Raw genomic sequence first — 24163 nt, forward strand, 5'->3', positions numbered from 1 at the left:
AAACAAGTCTGTCAAATCTAACTACTTATATATTATCGGACTAAAAAACCACTTACAATCTTCTAAAGTCCTCCTCTGCCCAACAAAAGTCAAATGACTTACACCTATATTTATCACTCAAAGTCAACCACAATACCTGAGAAACACCAAATGTAACTGTGTATATTATCTCAAACTTAACCAAAACCCATCTAAAAATCCTAAAACATCTTACTTGAACACACCAAAAGAGACATCACTTACAGACATATTTATTAATGAAATTATTTCAAAGTCAATTTCAGTTTTCAAACCCCAAATAGCGGTCCTAAGTTTCAACAGTTTATGTATTCTATGTCAAAACCCAGCAAAAAAGTCATACAGTCATGGCAAGAAATAAAACTTTACTTACAATATTGTAATAAACAAAACCAGCGTCTTAAATACAGGCGTGTGTAACAGTCTCTATCTAAACTTCCTAAAACTCTAGGGACCTTGCAGCTGCCTTATTTGCATTTTCACACACACTCCGTCTAAAAATGGCCTCAGCACTTCAGCTCAGTGCTGGGTCAGACTCCTTTTGACACCAAACCTCTTACTTTATATTACACAGATACACAGACGTCTTATAATTACAATAACAACAATTATCAGGCCTGAGATTGCACAACCTACAGAATTTTGACAAATTTAAATTAACCCTCCAAGGGACAAACTCCAAGTTTTTTATGATCAATTAACCAGTATCGGCCCCGGACCGTGGTCACATATCTAATGCCCTAACACAATTTAAAAGCGTCAACCAACTCAACCCCTGCTGAAAAGCTCTATTTTGGGGCATTTCACATCCCAGGCTTCCCCGAAGTTTTAAGTTAAAGTTACACGCCCGAAACCCGGTTTCTACTGACCAAAAAAGTGCAAACCACCGCCCCGGACGGTAAACTGACCTAGTCAGTAGCTATTTTGGGCCGTCCCCAGTTGCCCACGATTGCCAATCGGACTATCCCTTCCCAAGGAAAATCCTGACCGTCGCCAGGAAATTTGGAGCGTCACCTCCGAACAATGCACTTCTCAGAATTCCCAGAATCCCGTACTACAAAAATTTAATTACTTTTGAAGACACCCCATAAAATTACACAAGCAATGTTATTGATGTCCAAGCCCGGCTTTATATTCAATTAAGACTTAACTGTCACAAACTCTTCGCCAATAACCTATAACTCTAAATTCACTCTGCAGTCCAACTGCTTTAAATACACTTATTCTCTTTACTCTTTACTTATTTTCAACGTTTCATTATCTTTACTTCAACTTCAATTCTCATGAGATTTTCACCAAAATCAAAACAGACATTTATCAGTAATTTCAGTCAGTAAACTTTTAATTTTGTGATATCCAATTGGCACATTTTGGCAATAATTCAACAGGTAGTGCCTTACCTTTGAATAAGCCGGCTTATGTCCACTCACTTCGACCACTGACTCGTGTCTGCTCGTTCGAGCGCCTCGGACCCTCTCGGTCTCAACCTCCAACTCTCTCCCCCTCAACCCTCGGCCAATGCACCAAATGTTACGGGTCCGAAATTGAGGACGAGAGTAAAACAATCATGGTCCAGAAGAGGTCGATCGAACAATTGATTTTTAATGAATACACGCAGCGTGGGGAGACGTACACTGGAAACCATCAGTTGTAAATCCCCACCCAAAAATACACTTCAGATTGCTTTTATAACATCAGGGTATTATGACGCCCCCTCTTGCGTTTACAAGCACATAATTTGCATCTTAAGAACATTATTTGCCTCTTCTACAGACAATGATCAATTTTAAGAGATAACTACAGAGACAGGAGTTTCCCTTTCTGGCATCCTTTTCCAAATATGGTGATGAGGTCCCCATGGACTTGTCCTCCTCTTTGGCCCATCTTCTGTCACCTGTTACTAGGCAAACTCAAATGCAACAAGAAGCTGAATACATTCAGGCCTTTGCTCAGCTACTATTTTACTGTAATATATAAGCTTTTATGATTATAGATTTAACTCAACGATTTAAGTGGTTATAACTGCACCTGTAATAAACATGTTAATATGTGATTATGATAACACCTGTAATACAAATTATAACATAATGCCAGCAACTTCAATAAATGCTTGGATGAAATGATAATTAATGCAATGATAAAGATGATGGTTATGTGAAATAATCCCTGTAATTCCACACTGTGAAGATGATCTTAGAGCCCTAGCAGGAACATATGAGTTTAGGAGTTCCTTAAGATAGCTCGGTGCTGTGTTATTAGTGATTTTAAAAGTAATCAGCAGAATTTTAAATTGGATGCGGACCAGAGTCAGTCAAGACTTTGTAGAAGGACAGCGTGCCAGCAGGACAGTCCACATACACTGGTACTTTACCAAAGCCAAAGGAAGGGGAGGGGGATAATGATGATGATGAGAAAGAGAAAGAGTGGAGTCGAACAGATTTGCCTTTGTTGTTGTGATACACAGAGTAAAGCTCATCAGAATAGAAGAGACTCCAGAACTGATCCTTGTAACCAAACTCACAAGCATCACTTTCTGCTTTTCGACCTATTCCTCTGTAATTCACTGATATATCAACCAGTTCTCTCCTTTTGACCTCCCACAAATTTCCCCTTGTGGGACTAATAAAGGTATAAAGGTAACAGCAACCAGTCAGACCATTTTTGCACAAAAGCTGACAACAGTGGTCAAATCTGTCTGGATGATCAGGATATGGTTGATTCTCCTCCACATGTGTCACTGTCCTGTTGTTGTCAGACAGTTTCAGTTTCCTGTTTATGGTGTTTGTGTCGATTGTTAGTTGACAGGAATCTGATATAAAGAACACAGATGAAATTAAAGTTATTTCTTCATTTATTATTCTGATCATTTAAAAAGTAATTCCACTTGATCTTTTTGAAGGGAATGGTCAACTGGAAGTAGTGTTTTCCACTACAGTTTAAATCAAAGAAATATATGATTCCAGTGCTCAGGAAACTGTTGTTTTGATTTATACACTATATAATTAAAGGAGGAAATAAAGCAAACTGACAGTTTCTTCATGCACAGCGATAAAAGAACAAGCTCCACTTCACACCTGAACACTACACAGGTTAGGCAGGAAGGAGGCAGGGCTTCACCTGAAGTAAGACAGGTTGGACAGGCTCAGCAGGAGCAGCAGCCTGGTTCATTTAATTACACCTCTCAAGTTTCTGTACAGCCACAGGTGGCAAAAGTACAGACATTGTGTATTTAAGTAGGAGTACAAATGATAGTGTTGAAAAAATACTGCAGTAACATTTGAAAAACTGATTCACTTTTTTACTCAAGTAAAAGTAAAAAGTACAGGCGCTGAAATGTACTCAAAGTAAGAAAGTAAAAAAATAGCTCTTTGGAGGATTTTTCTATTTTTGTGCTTGGCTAACTGAACCTTGTGCTGTAGAAATGTAGATAAAATCATATTTGAAGATGGTAATATAAACTTTATTGTAATTTTTAATTATAATTGTACTCAGCTTGAATCAGAAGAAAAGAAACGAAAACAAAATATCTATTTTCTCTTGCCTACATTATTACTTTACCTATAAACAGGAAAATGACCACAGTAAAGGGTTAAAGTGGATTCAGCACGTGAGAGAACCCTAAGATGGGCTGGGGATTGCATTTACTGAACGAATGTTTGATGCTTCTGCTTCTATTAATTACACACAATTTAGAAAAACAATAACACTGGAATCTCAAGTGTAATCAAATAAATATTGTATATTATTTGCATATTTATTATATCATCATTATATAAATGATACGCAGATATCTTACTTGAATGATTGCTGTCATATAGATGAGAGAAAGCAAGGAAAAACCAGAGACTGAGCTTCACTCACTCCTCTGAGCAGAGAGAGTGAGGAGCACACTGCTCTGTAAACTCAAAGTGTAGTTTTCAGCTCTGACTCCATCTGCTCTCAAGTTGTTTCCTCTTCAAACAGAAAATGTTATTTGTTAGATTAAGGCGGGGCATTATTTTAGACAAGAATTCAAGGTGTATTTACTGCTGCTTACTGTTCTTACTTAAACAGAGTTATATGACCACCATCTTCCTTTGTGATTACAGTGTGAGTAGCACCACTGTGACAAAGAGAGATTATTGGCTTGCCTGCAATCAACAAGGTTACTTGGGGTAGTTTTTCAGTTGAAGTTAAGAAAATGTTTACATTTTGCAAACATTTCAAATTTCTGATTGACTCTCATTTCTACTCTGACTTTCCCCCATCCAGTCTTGCTTCCCACCTATCTTGGTGGTCATCATCCCTTCAGTGTTTTTTCCTTTCGGTGCTGTTCGATACCCAGTGTCCAGCCCTGCTGCAGTTGTAGCAATTTATACCCGTATCCTTGCTTTGTCCTCTGTCTCTCCTCTGTTTTCCATGTTTGACATTAAAAAAATGAATTGGGAGATTAAATTGGGTAGGATGCGGCTTTGGACCTGAAGGGAGGCTTGGGTAATCATCCTCTGGCTTCCTAAAAGTTTAGTTGACCGGTGGATACTGTGTAGGTGGAGATTTTTGTGTGCGCTTATCTCCTCTGACCTCACATTGATTTTTGCCCTTTATTTTAGTTTGCTTATGTTTTTCAGCTTCTTCTGACCACGCAAGTGTGTATTCAACTGATTCTAACTCTTTACACTTTTAGATGTCTAGCTTCCTCTCAATTCCAAACTCCTTTTGCCATAAGGGGAAAAACACACAACAGCTCTTGGGTCTCTATGGCACATTAATTTTACAGTACGCCTCTTTCCGGCTTACTAGAATTACAGCCCATCAGTCATTTGCTCTGCAATCTTCTCTAGCTTAATAAAATATTCTTATCATATTATTTTAATGTGCACAACTCCGTGATCCCAGATCGCCATTTTTAATGGTCCTGGAACAATAAATGGAGGTTTTAATCTACCTGTACAGCACAGGGTTTTGTGAGGGTCCCTGACAATGTTCCCTCTAATTTTTCATGTGTCTGAGTGAACACACAAACTCCCTGAGCGGTCCCTTGGACCACTGTCAGCAACAGCAGACGTGTGCACTGTGGTTACTTGTTACATACTAGTTACATGGTTTATTAAAATAATCAAATGACAACATTTACATTTATGTTAGACTACTTTTAATTAACTGCTTTAGCCCACTTACAATGAAAATTTAAAAAATCTTGTTCATGACCTGTGTAGTATGTTAACACTATTGGAAGTAAAAATATCTTGAACTCCAATTTTGAAAACACAACTTTCATTTTTTTTTCTTTTCTTTTTTTTTTATAAAGCTCTGACTTGTATTATGAGTATGAGTCTATGGTCTGGGAGAGAGTCCTGTAACTCTCTGTGATGCAAAATACAGTATATAATGACCAATGTTGGGCAATTAATTATATAGTTGCTTCTTCAAAAAGGTTACTGAGTTTTGCAAACAACGAAGTTTTTTGCAGCTGTTTACCTAAAAATGGCATTTTTTTTAAACAAACATTTCGAACTATTTACAGAACAATCAGCTGTTCTGCATCAAATCTGATGCTACACAAATTATTTGTGCCACTTCAAAAAATAACTTCTGTCCACTATAAGATGGGGGAGGGGTGGTAGTTACACTTGCAGTAGCACAGGAACAGAGCGGGAGGGAGAGACAGAGAAAGAGAGCCAGGGACAACAATGTCACATTAGAAAGGTATAGTAATCATCCACAACTATTTTCAGTTGCAGATGATAAAGGATTCAGAAAATTTATTCATGCAGGCCCATATGACAGAGAATGTACATGTTCTTTTTGTTTTCATATTTTAATTTATATTTAATTGTGTTGTGGTTTGCAGTGTTTTGTGTTGTTTCACTTTAAATTTGTTTAAAAGGAAAAAGCTGAAAATTTAAATAGTTTAAAGTTGAAATGTAAATAGTTGGTTTTTGTATTATATGATTTATTTATTACATTTCATGTGGAGTGAATAAATAAAAGTATATTTACGGTGGCCCCTAGAGACAAAGCACGTACAAACTCCAAAACACGTGCAAAACACAACAGAAGTGCTCCAGGATGCTAGGCGCAGTGTTGAGCTTTTGTTCATAGAGGCTACACAAGCCAAGAAGTACCAACGACAGGATTTGGTGTGTGGTAGTAACAGGTAAATGAACTTTTTTTTTTAAATTATTTGAATATATATGAGTGCTTGTGTATAAATACACAAACAATACACATATGCTTTCAATTGTGTAATTTAAGTGATCTAGGTAGCTCTGTTTTGGAAGTTCAGTTAACGCTAGAAATGTGTTTTGGAATTTATACGTGCTTTTTGGAGTTTGTACGTGCTTTGTCTCTAGGGACCACAGTATATATTTATATATAAACATATATAAATAAAACCACTTTTTTACAGTAGTAATTCCTTTTGTACATAATTTTATATTGTTGTTAATAATACCGGTTCTCTAAAAAGAGCCGGAAATCCCATCACTAGCCATCACTCCTAAAACTTCCCCTCTCCCTAAACAACTAAATGCCATGTTTTGATTGGTCGACATGGTACATTTTTCAACCAATAGGAAAGGGTGGGGTTTTTTTGGTTTTGTTTTTGCTCACAGGCGGGGAGCGCTTTCGAGCGTTTTCCTCATAAAATGCCTTTTTTACCGTTTCTTCCTGCAGTAAATATAAACAACGATAGTATTCAGGAAGAAAACCAAACATTGCAATTTTTTTCTTATCATAACTCTGGTTTTACGTGGCCTATCAACACAATTTAAAAACTGGTCCACACTTTTTCCGTCAGTTGTTCCGTCTGTCCTGCTCACATCTCCAATGGTTGTACACGTTGTCATTAACATGGCTTCACTCCTCATCAGCCACGCAGCTTTGTTAGCTTAAACACTGGTGTCGGCACATAAGGACGCTGTCATAGCCTGTCAACAACGTTGATTAGCTGCGTATATATGAATGTGAATCGCGTGATTGGCTGGACTATGGGATAAGGTGGCATCGTTTTAATCCCATACTGGAGCAGCCAGTCACTTACTAACACTGCAAAACAGATTTGTTAACGTATTTACTTTAATTTCAATTCAGGTTAGATTTTTTTTTGGTGCGCAACGCAGATTTTTTCTGCGCAGAGACTGTGCCAGCAGTGCGCAAATGCGCACACGCGCAGCTTAGAGGGAACATTGGACCCTGACTGTTCTCCTCACTCTTCGGTGTCCCAGTGAACAAACTATGGATTTTGTCAGCCTCCATCCTTTCCAGCTGTCGGCCTTACCATCCCAAACAACATGTTTTTGAGTGACAGAGGAGAGGTTTTATCAGGAGTCCCAGACTCCCCTGTGCACGGTAGTGGTCAACGTTGGCGCAGGAGAAGAGGAGATTACTTGAAAGGAAACAATAGCATACACAGTGAATTTTGCTGTAAGTTTGCTTAACATGTCATCTCACTTCTTTATCTTGTTAACTCAGTACTTTCATTCTCAAAGATTTTTTATGATTACTTCAAAGCTTTAATTTATTCTCAACAATTAACCAAAATCAACACAAACATTCACCAGTAATCTACTAAGCAGACTTTTTAATTTTGTTTTCCAATCCAGCACATTTCGGACATTAATCAACAGGTATGTGCTTACCTTTTCTGTCAGGGCCCAGTCCACTCAGTCGAACCACTGGATCGTGTCCATCCATCTGACCACCCTCGGGCCTCCAAACCTCCAAAAACTCCTCTCCTCAATATCCCGGACGAGCCCCCAAAACTGTCCCGATTTCCAAATATTGAGGATAAGAACAAACCAACACTGGCCCAGAAGAGTTCAGTCAAATGATGATTTTATTGAACACACGCATGGGGAGATGTATACTGCAACACATCAGCATAGATCTTCGCCCAAAAGCACACTTCAGGATGGTTTTAATATGTCAGGGTTCAGCCCCTTCATGCATCAGCAAAGAGTATGACATACATCAGTTACAGTAAATGATCAACTTAAAAAGCTAAAAACAGTTAGACAAGTTCCCTTTTTCATCAACATATTATCATATATGGCAGTTTGTTTCGACCCTCACATCTTCCAGATGTTTCCTGTTGACTTAAAATTTTCTTAATTCCTCTTTCATCACTTGTTGCTGGGCAGGGCACAAATGCAATTTCAAGCTAAATGGATTCCAGGCCTTCGGCCTAGGCTATCTTTTATAATTGTTTGTATTTGTAAGCGTGTATGCATTAACCTTCTACTGCTCAAAGTCACTTACACAATGTATCGTCGGGACCATCACACCAGACGAAGCTTATGACCTTAAATAGACTGAGCATCAACTCTTTATAGGCACAGTTTGCAATGTGTATATAAAATCACTACAGCTACACCTTTAATAGAAGTTTTAATAAAATGCTCGTGATGCAAGCCATATTTAGCAATGATATATTTTCCTTTATTCCCACACTTCCAATGTTATTCAGCTTTAATTTCAGGGAGTGTTGCATAATATTTTTTCTATCAGTTATCATGGTGGGAATTTGGTTTTACTGATTTAGAGGTTTTACCTTGTGGTGTTGTTGTGGCAACCTTGTGTCTCCATGTTTCCACCTGGAATTACTGTGCTGTTTCTTAGAAAACTTGAGCTGGGCTTGTGAGAGAAGTCTGGAACTCCCAGCCGGCCACCTGCCTTCACCTGTGAATCACCTGCCTGTGTTTTCTCCACCAACTGTCAAGCTGTAGATTTCAGCCTTTCAACTCGTTGCCTTCCTCCAAGTCACTAATTCCAGCTTACAACAAGTAAGACTGCTGAACCAATACGAAATCAGTACAACCTAACACCTGAGTAAGCTGGTAAACTCTGAACATCTCTCCCACAGACGCTCATGTCTCAGTTCAGTTCTACCATAATCACTCTTGCGTTACTGTAAACAAACTTGTAAACCTTTAATAGTAGCCTGAGTCTACTCATTAGGTTAGAAAACTTTGGCACCATGATGCAGATTAAATACCATACCAGTAAATGACCCACACATTTTGTCTATGTTAAAAGAAAATAATGAGAATGAGGCTGTGCAGCACTGCTGTGTCTCACAACACCTTTTCCCCTTGATAACAACTGTCATTTAGAAACAGTATTTTGTGTTTACTTGTGATATCTTTGTCTAATATTTAAATTTGTTTGATGATCTGAAAAATTTAAGTGTGACAAGCATACACAAAAAAGGAAATCAGGAAGGGGGCAAACACTGTATTGTGTATTTCAAACTTGAGTCTGGAACCTGGCTATATAATGTAAGATACTTTTATCTTGAAACAAATACATTTATTATGGATCAAAAATCAAAACTGATTAGGTTTCAGATTGGTCGTTTCAAAAGCTCTGTGAATTATGATTTTGACTGTTTTAGCAAAGGTAAAAACACATTTGATTCAGTGTTACCACACATGACATGAAGAATGGCTTTATTAGAGTTACAGAAACATATTTACATTACAATAAAGAAAGAAACGATTCCCAGCATTACAGACTGTTCATTTTCGTGCACCCCTCCCTTTTTCAACTCATTTACTTCTCTTTAGCACATGGGGATCTGCCCGACCTGGGATCTGCTGCCTGTCCCCTCTGAGGCCTTCCCCAAACCGCAGCCTCAATTTGTCATGGTCCCCGGGTCTCTCTGGCTGGCTCACGCTGGGCTATATATTGTTTACTATTGTCTGCTCTCTCTCTCTCTCTCGCTCTCACATTCTCTGCCTTGGCGGAGCTCATTCTGGGGCTGAGTGTTTACTAATAAACGTGAACTTTTCCTGTTGAATCAGAGTCTGCGCCTGAAACAATTCATGCTCAACTCATCTCCTATTAACTACTAGAAACACTGTTCAACCTAAATGAGGATGTGGCCCCAGCTAGTAAAACAGGAACATTGTGTAAAAAATGCAAAATATGAAAACAATCCAGATTCAAGGCTCATCCCAAAAAATTGATTCTGTTCATCTGAAGCAAGTGAAGGTCCAACTATCATTTCATAATTTTGAAAACAAAACTAAACATCACAATGAGCCCTGACTGCTCTTGAAATTTGTGTCCACTTGACAATAATGTGTCAATATCTGAGCACTTTGTAAATTGATCTTTTGGATAAGCTCTGTGACTCCTCTCTGATATCACAGTTTGTCTCATCTGCAACAAACTAACTAGAGCTGAGATGAACTGAATTATCTCAGCTGCACTGAGTTTTATAGAAACAACAAACTGGTATTCACTATGATGCTTGGACTAGAAAAAGAGAGAAAAACAACATATGGAATAGCTTCCATATTTAGCGGGGTGAAGACGAATATGTTTACAAGGAATTATTCGGAACAGTTTAAAACATCAACTGATTGAATCCATGAGTCTGAAAACGTGTTTCTAAGTGAAAGAGACAGACATGTACAGACTGAACTATCTGTTCAACAGTCAGAGTGTTTCTCTAACAGGAGGACACTCTTTAGACTAACCTACACACAGACTCACTGAAGCACCAGACTGACCAAACCATAACCCAAACCCAGGATAAAGAGTTTCAGTGAATGTGGTGTTGAAGGTGTGGAGGTGGATCAGAGTGTCAGAGGAGACTCTGTAGAAGGACAGAGTGCCAGCAGGACAGTCCACATACACTGCTACTCTGTTAGAGACAGAGGAGGAGGAGGAATAGGGGGAGATGCATGTTTTTTTCTTATTGTGATAAACATCAAATCCATAGTCATGAGAGCAGTACAGACTCCATGAATGATCATTCCTTCCAAACAAACAGTCATTACTGTCTCCTTTCCTTTCAATTTTTCTGTAACTCACTGATATCTCAGCCAGTTCTCTCCATTCAACCTCCCAGTAACAGCGACCAATCAGATCATTTTTACACAACAGCTGAGGATACCCATCATCAAATCTGTCTGGATGATCAGGATATGACTGAAACTCCTCCACACGTGTCACCTTCCTGTTGTTGTCAGACAGTTTGAGATTTCTATTTACTGTGTTTGTGTCGATTGTGAGTTGACAGGAATCTGATGGAGAGAACAAACACAATCCAGCTGCAGTTATTGATCCATCATCTGTTCATTGATTGACACTTTGATGATGTTTCCTGACATGAGAGATGTGAATGAGTGATATGACAGTTTGAAGATGGTTAAATGTGTGCTGCTTTGTTTTCATGAATCACATTAAAAACACACTTACACTTCCTCAGACCTGGTGTCAACCAATGTTCTCCAGCAGGCTCCACCCTGAAAGGAGGTGGGGGAGAAACTGGAATGTCAGACTTTAAAATCATATGCTCATTGACTTGTGATTGAAGACTTCTTCATTAAATAACTTATTTGGCTTCTGGTTGCAAAATGAGGCCAAAATTGTTGTTATTACAATTAATTCCAGTTTTTATAGAGCTAGGCTATTAGCTTCCTCTTGTATCTAGTTGTTGTGTTAAACATGTTGTGAACTGATCTCGGTACAGAGGTTAAATTTATCTAATCCACAGTCAGAAAGTAACAATTAAAGATTTTTTATTTGCACAGATCAGTTTGGAAAGGGTTTAACCGCTGATGTTCTTGAAAATGGTAGGCGTTTTTTGGAGAACTTCTTAAGAAATTTCTTTTATTTCTGCTCAACAGTTTCTGTTGTGTGCAATTTTAAAAGCTCGAGTATGTGTTATTGCTTTATTTTGAATATGTGTTATTTGAATAATCACACAGGAACAGAGTGAAGAACTGAAAACTATTCAGCTCCTCTATCAGGCACTCTCTATGGCTGCACAGGCCTCTCCATACCTTAGAGTTTCAAGTTTCAGATTCTTCAGTAGAGTCACGCCTGCTTCTCCTGGATGATTGTAGCTCATGTCCAGCTCTCTCAGATGGGAGCCCCTAGAGGGCAGACTTGACGCCAGAGAAGAACAACCTTCTTGTGTGATCAGACAGCCAGACAGCCTGCAGAGATCATTCAGAAAGTGTTAGAGAAACCAATTAACCCTCTGAGGTCCAGGGTATAATTGGCCGTTTTTGACTACTTTTGATTTTACCTCTATATTTCACCTTTAAAATATGTTTTTCTTGCCTTGTTTGGTATCATTATTTTCAGCACAACCTCAAACATCTGAAATTTGACTTATTTATTCATTTTGGTATACTATATTCGCACAGTTGATCTAAATTCAGACAAAAAATTCAAAATCCGAGTAGAAAAAAGTTATATTTTTTACTGTAAAACCCACAAACATGTTTAACGAATCATTTTTCATAACTTGAAATGCAAATAGAAATTGTACATTTCTAAAAATTATGCACAAGTTTTGCAAACAACAAAGTTATATGGTACCTAAAAATGCAGCCAAGGCCTCAGGCGTTTTTTATATAACCATTTAAATCTATTTACAGAACAATCATGTGTGCTGCATCAAATAAGAAGGCACAAAAATTATTTGTGCCAGTCCAAAAAATGTAGTTTGTGTTCAGTATAAGACAGAGGAGAACACCACAGTCCTAAACCCTGCAGGTCTGACAGCAGGAGGTGCATCAGTCCTGTTTTCCATGTGGAGACAGCGTTTACACTGGAATCTGCCTTTGACAGCTTTTTTGGAGCAAATATGAAATTCAGCAGTATAACTGACACACAATACAAAACAATAACTACACAACACACTAACTACAGCCTCCAAACACGCTAAACGTCACTAATGTCTCACATATGAAAACTCTCTCCCTCTCTTTCTTTCGCTCGCCCGCTTTCCATCGCGGGTGTCACTCCTAAAACTTCCCCTTCTCCCTAAACAACCAAATGTCACATGTTGCCTTATCATTTTTTTTATTGGCTGACATGGTAAACTGTAACACCAATAGGGAAGGGGTGTTTTTTCTTTTTCTTTTTTCGCTCGCAAGCGGAGAGTGTTTGCTAGCGCTGTCTGTAGAAAACGCTGTTTTTACCATTCTTCCCGCTGTAAACACCACTGTTTTGTTCAGAAAAAAAAAATCGCATGTATTTTTTATCATAATTCTGGTTTTACATGGCCCATCGACACAATTCAAAAACTGGTATATAGTTTGAAGTCCGCACTTTCGACCCAAGTTGACATGGAGACTCTGACGCGCTGCATCTTGTAGCTGTGTCGTCTTAAATTGGTTATGTGATTTTGACGCGCCGGCGCATCCGGCGACCCCAGAGGGTTAATACAAAGATTACGTTTCTCTTGGGAAATAAAATTATACTGGAGGTGTTGGGTTGGGTTTTGAAAGTAAATACTAGATATACTCACCACTGGCCACTGAGTTACCAAAAACAAATTTAATTAGCTATAATTGAAAGTAAAAAAACAAGACATTTTCAACTTGCTTTCTGTTGGCTGAACCGGCAATAGCGCATGTAATTTTGGGGGCAGCAACCCAAGCAGAGAAGACCAGACTTCCCTCTCCCCGGCCACCTCCTCTAGCTTCTCCGGGGGAACACCCAGGCATTCCTATGCCAGCCTAAAGATATTATCTCTCCAGTGTGTCCTGGGTCTACCCCAGGGGCTCCTCCTGGTGGGACATGCCCAGAACACCTCACCCAGGAGGCATCCTTGTCAGATGCCCAAACCACCTCAACTGATTCCTTTCGATGTGGAGAAGCAGCAGCTCTACTCTGAACCCCTCCCAGATGGCCATACTTCTCACCCCATCTCGAAGGGAAAGGCCAGCCACCCTTCAGAGAAAGCTCATTTCCACCGATTGTATCAGCAATCTCGTTCTTTCAGTCACGACACACAGCTCGTGACCATGGGTGAGGGTAGGGGCGTAGATCGACCGGTAAATTGAACTTTTCTTTTAAACTCAGTTTTCTCTTTACCACTACAGACAAGTACAGCTTCCGCATCACTGAAGCCGCCACACCAATCCATCTGTTGATCTCCAACTTCCTTCTCCCATTACTTATGAACAAGGCCCCAAAATACCTAAACTCCTCCACTTGGAGCAGGAACTCGTCCCTGACCCGGAGTGGGCATGTCACCCTTTACCGGCTGCTAACCATGGCCTCAGATTTGGAGGTTCTGATTCTCATTCCCAGCGCTTCACACTTGGCCGTGAACCATTACTGTGTGAGCTGGAGGCCGTCACTCGATGAAGCCAAAAGAACCATATCATCTGTGAAAAGCAGAGATTAGATTCCTCGGCCACCCAATGGAAAGTGGTCAACCACTTGGCTATGCCTAGAAACTGTGTAGATAAAAATGAACAGAATCGGTCGCAAACGGCAGTCCTGGCAGAGTCCATCACGCACCGGAAATGAGTCCAACCTATTGCTGGCTATGCAGACCAAGCTCTTGCAACGGTTGCATAAGGATTGAATGGCCTGTAGTCTTTACCTGTTTTATAGTCTTTGCAAGTTCATTTGGGAAAAAGCTTTTGAATATTTCACGAGATCTCATTTAGTACTAAGGAGCTTGGAAAGGAATGTGCACCACTTTACTATGAGACACTTCTTCAGTTCTGACGAAGCTTCTCGGATGAGTAAAATTAGTAAAAATGAGTAAAATGTCTTCAAGCAACTTAAAGAAGTCCAGATGCTTCTCTTTCCAAGCTATTTAGACTACGATGATCTGGATGATTAAGAACCTTCACAGACAACATGAGTAATAGGAATTTGCACATTTATAAGACGATTGATTTGCATGCTTTTAACAAGACTATCAAATAAAAGAAAATAAGAAAAATCATATGTTGCAGGAAATTAAACATCAGTTGTCTAAAATAAAAACTTGCAGTAGTCTTTACCAACTCGGGACTACAAACCTAGGGTTAAAAACACACTTTAAATTATTTTTATAAGCCTGACCTGAGCGTTTCTAGTTGTAGGTGTAAATTTGTCAGTCCAGAAGACAACTTTTTCACCCCTGAATCTCTCAGGTCATTGTTACTCAGGTCCAGCTCTGTCAAATTGGAGGACTGAAAACTGTGAACTGAGGTGAGAGCTCCACAGCTTTTCACTGAGAGGTTACAGCTGCTCAACCTGATGGGACATAAATGAAATATTATGGTCATTTTCCCCCTGTTAAAGTGATAGCAGTGTCTTTCGAGCATAAAACTTATAACTTACAGAGCTTTACTGGAAGTTTTAACTACTGGCATCAGCCTCAGAAGAGCCTCCTCTGAAGCAGAGTATTTCTTCAGGTCAAACACATCCAGATCTTTTGTTGATGACAGTAAGATGAAGACCAGAGCTGACCACTGAGCAGGAGACAGTTTATCAGTGGAGAGACTTCCTGAACTCAGGGACTGTTGGATCTCCTCCACAAGAGAATGATCGTTCAGTTCATTTAAACAGTGGAACAGGTTTATGCTTTTCTCTGCAGACAAATTCTCACTGAGCTTCTTCTTGATATGCTGGACTGTTTCCTGATTGGTCTGTGAGCAACTCCCTGTCTGTGTAAGTAGGCCTCGTAGGAGAGTCTGATTTGTCTGTAGTGAAAAACCCAAGAGGAAACGAAGAAAGAGGTCTAGGTGTCCATTTAAAGTCTGCAACGCCTTATCCACAGCACTCTTGTACAAATGAGTCTCTGCAGATTTTCTTGTTTCAGAGTCATGATAAGCTTTTTCTTGTTCTTCCAGCAGATTGACTCCGGAGTTGACGAAGGTCAGATGGACATGAAGAGCAGCCAGAAACTCCTGAACACTCAGATGGACAAAGCAGTACACTTTGTCCTGGTACAGTCCTCTCTCCTCTTTAAAGATCTGTGTGAAGACTCCTGAGTACACCGAAGCTGCTCTGATATCGATGCCACACTCTATCAGTTCTGATTCATAGAAGATCAGGTTTCCTTTCTGCAGCTGCTCAAAAGCCAGTTTTCCCAAAGACTCAATCATCTTCCTGCTCTCTGGACTCCAGTGTGGATCTGTCTCAGTTCCTCCATCATACTTGGTCTTTTTCACTTTTGCCTGAACTACCAGGAAGTGGATGTACATCTCTGTCAGTGTTTTGGGCAGCTCTCCTCCCTCTCTGATTTTCTGAATCATGTCTTTGAGAACTGTAGCAGTGATCCAGCAGAAGACTGGGATGTGGCACATGATGTGGAGGCTCCGTGATGTCTTGATATGGGAGACTACATTGCTAGCCAGCTTCAAATCTCTAAATCGCTTCATGAAGTACTCCTCCTTCTGTGGGTCAGTGAATCCTCTGACCTCTGTCACTACGTCAACAAAATTAGCAGGGATCTGATTGGCTGCTGCAGGTCGTGTGGTTATCCAGAGGCGAGCGGTGGGAAGCAATTTCCCCTTGATGAGGTTTGTCAGTATCACATCCACTGAGGTGGATAGTGTAGGGTCAGTTATGATCTCAGTGTTGTGGAAGTCCAGGGGAAGTCGACACTCATCTAAACCATCAAAGATGAACACAACCTGGAAGTCTTCAAAGCTGCAGGTTCCTGCTTTTTTAGTTTCAGTAAAGAAGTGATGAACAAGTTCCACCAAACTGAACTTTTTCTCTTTTAGCACATTCAGCTCTCTGAAAGTGAATGGAAATATGGACTGGATGTCCTGGTTGGCTTTGTCTTCAGCCCAGTCCAAAGTGAACTTCTGTGTTAAGACTGTTTTTCCAATGCCAGCCACTCCCTTTGTCAGCACTGTTCTGACTGGTTTTTGTCTTCCAGATGATATTTTAAATATATCTTCCTGTTTAATTATTTTTTCTGGTCTGTCTGGTTTCCTGGATGCTGTTTCAATCTGTCTGACCTCATGTTCATCATTGACCGCTGCAGTCCCTCCCTCTGTGATGTAGAGCTCTGTGTAGATCTCATTCAGCGGTATTAGGTTACCTGCTTTAGGAATTCCCTCAAACACACATTGGAACTTCTTCTTCAGTGTAGATTTAAGTGTATGCCGGCCCACTGGGAAATTGGGAAATTGTCAAAGAAAAAAAAATTAAGAAACATGAACTGAAATAAGTTAATATACAAATTTCACGTTATTTAACCACTATTTCACATGTTTAGAGAAATCCTCTTACTGCTCTGCAGACAGTCTGCCAGTTCTTCCTGCTTCATTTTCCTCAGGAAGTGCAGAATGATCTTCACAACTGCATCTCTGTTGCTCCTCCTCTGCTCTTCCTCATCCTCATTTTTCGAAACCTTCTCATCTTCACTGTGACTCTTTAAGTATCCTGTATAATCTGGACTTAAACTCTTCTTAATCATTTTCATCTCATTCTTCACAAAGCTGACAACATTGTCCTCCAACAGCTGGAAAAGAATTGAACTGAATGCATGGATCCAAATGTAAGCTCACAATGACAAATTACTGGTTGACAACCAACATGTTTTTTTTTTTAAAACGTAAACTTGATCACACTTGTTTCACTGAAAGTAAAAATATAGTTTGTCCATGTTTCATGCATTGTTTGCTTTTTCCTAGTTTCCACAATTTTCTACATGGTCACTTTTAAGAAAAGAAAATCATTAATTGAAACCAGAAATCACTAGAAAACTTTTTTGCTTTGTTAAAAATGGTTCCAATAGACAAATGTGCTAAATTTCAAATGTCTGCTCATCCAAATCTTTTCTAATTTTGATTGCTTTGGGCTTGTGTCATTTGGAGTTGAATTAAGTATGACATTTCTCAAATTAAAATTGTAACTTTATTGCAGTTTATTGTTTGATAACAGCATTTTGGTTATTTTGTAAGTGATTTAAGTGTTAGCCACATGTTTAGTGAGAGCTGTTAATTATAGATTTAATTTTCTGCTAAAAGGGAGCATTTAACAGGTATTTTCATTAGTAAACTAAGTTTCCCAGAATCCTTTGTGGTAGATGAAAGTTACTCGGGGTTTAGCTAGCAAAATGTCGAGCAGTTTATTGTTGTACATCCCTTTTTGAAGCCCTATATAAAGACTATCGTTTCTACAATTGAAGTCTGATCCATTTTTTTGGCTAAGTGGATTCTCCACAATATATAATATATATATAAAAGTTGCAGAACAGATATAAAAGTACTTATTGTACATGTACAAACCTGAAATATGGAGTCCAGATTTGTTTGATGCTTCAGGGCAGACTGACCACTGGGAATCTCTAAACTCTCCTGGTCCACCCTGTGGAGGAATCATTAAAAAAAGTTTACATCTGTGCAAACAGAGGAAAAGACAAGCTAAAGGTCCATGGAGTGATGCTAGAATGTAAAAAGTCAATCAGATGACGCGCTGGAAGGTCATCAGAGTTTTTCTGTGCTCATGTGGAGTGTAACACCAAATCTACATTTTACTGCCTAAAAAACATCAAATGTGACTTTTTCTGATTCTGTGCAACTCAGAGAAATGAATCCATACTTATGGAAAAAAGTTTGACTATTACAAAGCTCCACTATCAGAGCTACTTAAAATATTATAAATCCACTACAGATCCATGGAATCTGCAAGCTGCTCCAAAGTGCAGGACAAAGATCTTTGAAGAGGCAGCCCTTAGCTTTTATGCCCTATAGTGATGGGAAATCCAGCTCTTTTTAGAGAACCGGCTCTTTAGACATGGCTCACTAAAAAGAGCCGGCTCTTTTGGCTCCCAAGCGGCTCTTTAGTTGCTGTAATTAAATTATTATCAACAACAATATAAAATGATGCACAAAATGAATTACTAATGTAAAAAAACACATTTTTATTTATATGTGTTTATTATATAAATATGCTTTTATTTATTCACTGCACATAAAATGTAAAAAATAAATTCTAAAATACAAAAACCAACTATTTACAATTCATCTTTTAACTATTTAAATTTTATCTTCCCCTTGTACTAATGGGAGGACAGTTCTCAGGTACCTGTGCAGGTTGTTATATGATATTCTTTTTTTTTGCAGACTCTACACTCTGCCTTTGTATTGTCAGTAAAATTGAAATGGTTTCAGATTTTGATTCTTTTCAGAGTGTCACTCATTTTCTTTACTATACCTATCGAATGTGTCAATGTTGTGTTGTTGTTGCCCCTGGCCCTCTTTCTCTCTCTCCCTCCTGCTCTGTTCGTGTGCTACTGCTGCTGCGAGTGTAACTACCGCCCCTCCCCTCTCTGCTCAGTGCAAACACAAAGCTCACGTGCAGCGTGAAGCAAAAAAAAAAGTGAGCGAGAGAGGTGAGAGAAAGGGGAAAAAAAACGGCCGCCAAAAAGGAGCCAGCTCCCGTCGTTCCCTTCAAAGAGCGGGCTCTAAGAGCCGTTTTGTTCACAACCAACCCGTCACTAATGCCCTAAGATTCTGGTACAGTCTGAGCTGGAGGCTCTGGAAGCAGCTGTTAGCATTAAAAACAAACATCACTGAAAATGCTGTCTGGACTGTATTTTATGAACTATTTTTCCTTTTGTCCAACTTGTCTTTTTTTTTCTTGGCTTTTTAGGTTCTGCATGAGACTTTTATAAGAAAAGCATTGAATTTTTAAAGTTGTTCTTCGTTCTACTGATATTTTCTTAGAATCAGTAAAACTGTTCAAACCGAGTCACTTACAATATTTAGGTACACAATACCTCTCTGAAGCAGAATCTTTTTTGTAATTAACACCGTACAACTCCTTTGACTTCTCGCTGCTCATGGACACACAGCTAGGTCCAGGTTCAGGTAAATCTAATCTTCCAGTGATCCTGATAAAGAAAAAAAACAAACAAGTAAGCTTACATTTTAAGCAAATTTTACACGCATCAAGCATATAATACATTTTAACTGATCTGAATGTACCTTGCTTTAGAGGCGCAGTGTCCTTTAAATTTAAAAAATGGGTTATCATTTGAGTCATCGCTCTTCAAGGACACACAGCTGGGGTCAGGTCCAGGTTGGTTCCTGTGAATAATGATGGAGCAGTGATGTGAGTGCTGAGCTGCTGTGACATGGAGAAGAGTCATGGACAGTTAGAGATGGTCATCTCACCTCTGAGCTTTGTTCTGGCTCTCTCTGGCTCTTTTAGAGGGAGGGACTCCCTCCTCTCTGTCCTCACACTCCATGCTGCTCAATTCACATCAGTTCACACACACTTTCTACCTTCACCTGCAGAGGAAACACAAATCATTTATGTACACATCAACTGAAATCCTCCTTTCCATCATGTGTGCTGTCCAAATATCAGCGGCTTCTTTTCTGTCTCAGTGTCAGCTGAATGCAGTCAGACAGCAGTGTGAGGCAGAGGAAGCTGCCATCAGCTGCTGTACTTCTACTATCAGTCCACTAGATGGAGCCATGAAGCTCACACTCTGATTCACTGTGACTGGAAGCACAACATCAAAAGCAACATAAAACATGAACAAAATTTTAAGACATTTCAGTTGATCCATGACATGAAAAGGATCAGCAGTGTTAAAAGCTTCACACTAATGATTCCCCCTTACTCTGCAGTGTACTGTAATGATTTCCTGTTAATAAGTACATTTTATCTTTCAGTGTTTTGACTCTAATTTCTAGGATTAAGTCAGACACAGTTGTCACTAAGCATCATTTGCATTATCAATAAATCTTCTGTTTTTCTGTTATGTATTCATTTTTTCATACAATTTTAGAAGTTCGAAGCTGAACGGACTATCAGACTTTTCATGATATTAAAATCATCAGAGTTGTGTAAATAGCTAGGATAAATTTACTATTAATCCTAGCTGACCACTCTTCTACAATCACTCCTCCATATTTCCTCCCATTGTATATTGGCATGGAAAACACCCAGATGTCACACAAACACTGACACCTATGATTATGTTAGCTAAACACTTCACAATAGCAAAAACTTCATCTATAGTTTGGACATGGATTAAATGTTTGATGAATATAATACATAAATTAATAACGTGAATAAACTCACACATTGTAACAAACCTTTTATTTTAGGACTTAATCAGCAGCACCCTGATATGTTTGACTTTAATGGTGAGACTACAGTTTTCTTCTGGGAAATAAAAACAAACTGATTCAATATCTGGATTGAACAATTGAATCTGATGTGACCGAGTTCTGACTGATGGTTTCTGACTTTCCTCCTGCTGAATGTCTATGAATCCCACAGCATACAGCTTTCCTGCATACACATTATCAGGACTGACAGTTGCACTAATCTGACTTTCAGACATTTCAGTTTCTTTTGGTGCTCAAAAACAAACACAGAAAACTTATGAACAATTAATCTAACTGTTCATTTACCTCCCTTTAATGAAGACAAATCAAATGAGTTCCACTAAAAACCTTTAATTCAAACAGTTTTTTACTGTTTGTGTACAAACTGATCCATGTGTCAGTTCAAATGTCATTTAACAGCCTCTGGTTTTTTAATTGGTATGTGCATCGGCCACTCGTCAAATGTAAATATGCTGTCTGACTAGTCAGACTGAGGCTGTCAGTTCACATACTGACGTGTGAAGACATGAAACCTTCTAACTCAAAGCCTGTGACAAAGGAAGGAAAACACACAGTCTCTACAAAATAGACTGTTTTAATGAAACCACTGAATAAAACATAAATGTGTTTATGTCTATGAATGAGGCTAAACAACTAAAAAAGAAAAGTACAGTTACTCAAAAGGCCAGGGAGAGTAGAAGTGGGATGATTTTTCAGGGCTTTGACATTATTTACATAAATCTTGAGAATCCTTTCAGAGGGATAAAAAACAGGTTGACTTAACCTTTGACCTCAGGGAAGAAGTGCACTGTAGTGAACTTCCATTTGCTGATTTCAGTATTTTTTTCAAATTAATCTGATTCAAAAATATAGATTTAATGACTCTTGATCTCTAATCTGGAAAAACACTAGAGACTAAGTTTGCAGGATAAGTTACAGTGGCTGTATAGTCTGGTGAGACGTACAGAAATCCCAAACACAAAATTACTTGAAGAAGATCAAACCTGCTTTGTTGTACTGGCCTCAGCAGACAGTATCTTGTACTAGCACAGGATGTGACATCACTGAGTTGGTTAGTTGCTGCTAATAGACTTACAATAATTTATGTTAGCTAACCAGTGACAGAACCGATAACTCATTGGAAATCATGGACGCCAGAACTAAACAGCAGTCTAAGGGGTCACTTTCATACTGACCCTGGCTGCAACAATAACTTTTATGGAAAAACAAACAAAACCAAACAAACCAAAAAAGAAAAACACTGTGCACTTTCACGGGGCCTCTTAGGCATAAGTAAGTTGGTAACAGTGCTAATCTTAAAGACAGTCTTTTAGGAGTGAATTAACTGGGATTTGAATGCTTTAACCTCACACCTCAGTAGATTAATGATATTTCTAAAATCTTATTTATTATCAACTCTATGAACGAAGAAATGAGACATAGCTGCTTCAAGCTCAGCAGGAGGGATGGAGTCAAAGAGAAACTCCTGCTGTGATGAAATGAAAATTGTGTATTTATCTTTAAATGGTTTGGATAATTAAAAGAAAGATATAAGTGTATTATAAATTCTGTTGGGTGTAATTTAATCTAGTCTCTATGTGCCTCCTCTGTGTGTAAACAGTCAACATTACTTTCTGTTGGAGGAGAGCCAACAGTTTGTGTCGTAGTATTTTTTAAACAGAGACTACACGATGAATATATTTCGAGGCTAAATCCATGTTAAATAATAATTTTAATTTAAGCCCGCTGTTACTGTCAACTTTTCCAGATGTTGCGGCAAGACGTAATTATTTTAACGACTATTAATAACTTGTTGGTCTATAAAATGTGAAACGAACAAACAACATTCCTGTCACAAGGTAAAAGTTTCAGTATCAGTTTTCTGGAATAGTGACTTTTATATAACCTTCATTTATCCAGGTAAAAAGTTTCAGTGACATTAAAATTGTCTTTAGTGATCCGACCAAGACGGCAGCAGAAATTGCAACAAATATAACAACAGTTCTATCAGGATTTTTTGACCAGTGGGTCTGTACTGATTATACTGTAGATACAATAACATAGAATCTTAAAGATACAAAACAAGTAATTTCTTTGTTATACATATAACCCCTGTGTACAGCCTCTTTATTGAAGCCTTTTTACCTTTATAAGTAAAGACATTAAACATAAAAAATAGAGAAATACTGGAAATCACTTTATCCTGAAACAAGAGCTGAACATTGTGTACAGACATTATAGAGCCAAAACAAACAGTAAAGTTTCTAAAGATTAACAATTAAAGGAGGAAACAAATGAAACTTACAGTTTCTTCAGCATGAAGAATTTCGACTCGGCACCTGACACTAAACACTAATACACAGGTGAGCTGCTTCCTGAAAGAAGGTTGGACTTCACCTGAAGCAGGTGGGAGGGGCTCAGCAGGAGTTACAGTCTAGTACAGGTGCGTCAAAAATTATTTTACATACAGCCCACTTGATCTTAAATGGACTGATTCTTATATAGTGCTTTCCTACTCTCCTGGAGTACTCTATACAACACGCCACATTAACCCATACACACAAGCACTCGATGCTTTGTCAGCGCTTTAACTAACATATACTCATACATACTCCGATGGATGCATCGGAGAGCAAGTGGGTGTTAGTATCTTGCCCAAGGATATTTGGCATGCAGACTGGGGGATCCAGGAATCGAACCGCCAACTTTCCAATTAGCAGATGACGTGCTCTACCTTCTGAGCTACACCCACGCCAACAAGCAACCAAACAGGCCAGACCAGTGAAACTCTTCCTTCTGTCAGTGTAAAGAAGTCACATATTTATCTGTATCATGTAGTAAAACATGATGAAGAAAAAAACTGCTGTGACAAAGAAAGAAATCTCTCGGCACCACTCATTTTTAAATTGTAAGAAATGTGTTTCCAGTTTTGTTTTAACTGCAGTCGGAAAAAAACTGAAATTTCTATAGTAAAAAGTAAAAAAAAATAGAAACGTTGTCATTTAATTGTTTATTGCTTAATTACTTTATCTAGTATGAATTTCTATAAGGAGGGTTTTTATCGGTAGGAAAATGGCGGAAAATAAAAACTGCTATCACTTTGGCCAGCTCCAAAAAATTTGCACTTAGCTTTGCAGTCTCTGATATCACTGAAATGCAGAGCAGTCAGATGCTGCTCATTCTCTTTTCTAAAACTGTAAATTTAATGAAATTTTGTGCCTTATGTTTGACACACCTGATGTATATTTATTTCTAATTTAAATTAATTAATGATACATATAAATTAATCGTTTAATGATATATGTAATTAATTCATATTGGCACTCCTGGCC

At 38.6% G+C, this 24163-nt stretch overlaps 2 protein-coding genes across 2 annotated transcripts in view; both read right to left on the minus strand.

Annotated features, from left to right (window-relative positions):
- Positions 1-24163, minus strand: part of LOC109196997 (NLR family CARD domain-containing protein 3) — a 501803-nt gene that overhangs the window by 445636 nt on the left and 32004 nt on the right. The window lies entirely within an intron of this gene.
- On the minus strand, positions 9293-15703 carry LOC100710462 (stonustoxin subunit beta-like). Its single transcript, XM_025902726.1, has 5 exons — positions 15088-15703; positions 14827-15000; positions 11793-11948; positions 11206-11252; positions 9293-11030 (listed from the first exon to the last, which is right to left on the minus strand). Exons 1-5 carry the CDS (start codon positions 15117-15119, stop codon positions 10477-10479), a joined length of 963 nt encoding a protein of 320 aa, XP_025758511.1. The 5' UTR covers positions 15120-15703; the 3' UTR covers positions 9293-10476.

This window comes from Oreochromis niloticus, linkage group LG23 (genome assembly GCF_001858045.2).
Source record: "Oreochromis niloticus isolate F11D_XX linkage group LG23, O_niloticus_UMD_NMBU, whole genome shotgun sequence".
NCBI lineage: Eukaryota > Metazoa > Chordata > Actinopteri > Cichliformes > Cichlidae > Oreochromis > Oreochromis niloticus.

Excerpts from the sequence above, each read along its gene's own strand:
- LOC100710462 (XM_025902726.1), bottom strand. The coding sequence starts at position 15,119 with ATGCCAGTAGTTAAAACTTCCAGTAAAGCTCT. Across the intron at positions 11,949-14,826 it reads CTACAACTAGAAACGCTCAG|GCTGTCTGGCTGTCTGATCA; the intron begins GTCAGGCTTATA and ends TGATCTCTGCAG. Across the intron at positions 11,031-11,205 it reads GACACCAGGTCTGAGGAAGT|ATTCCTGTCAACTCACAATC; the intron begins GTAAGTGTGTTT and ends TCTCTCCATCAG.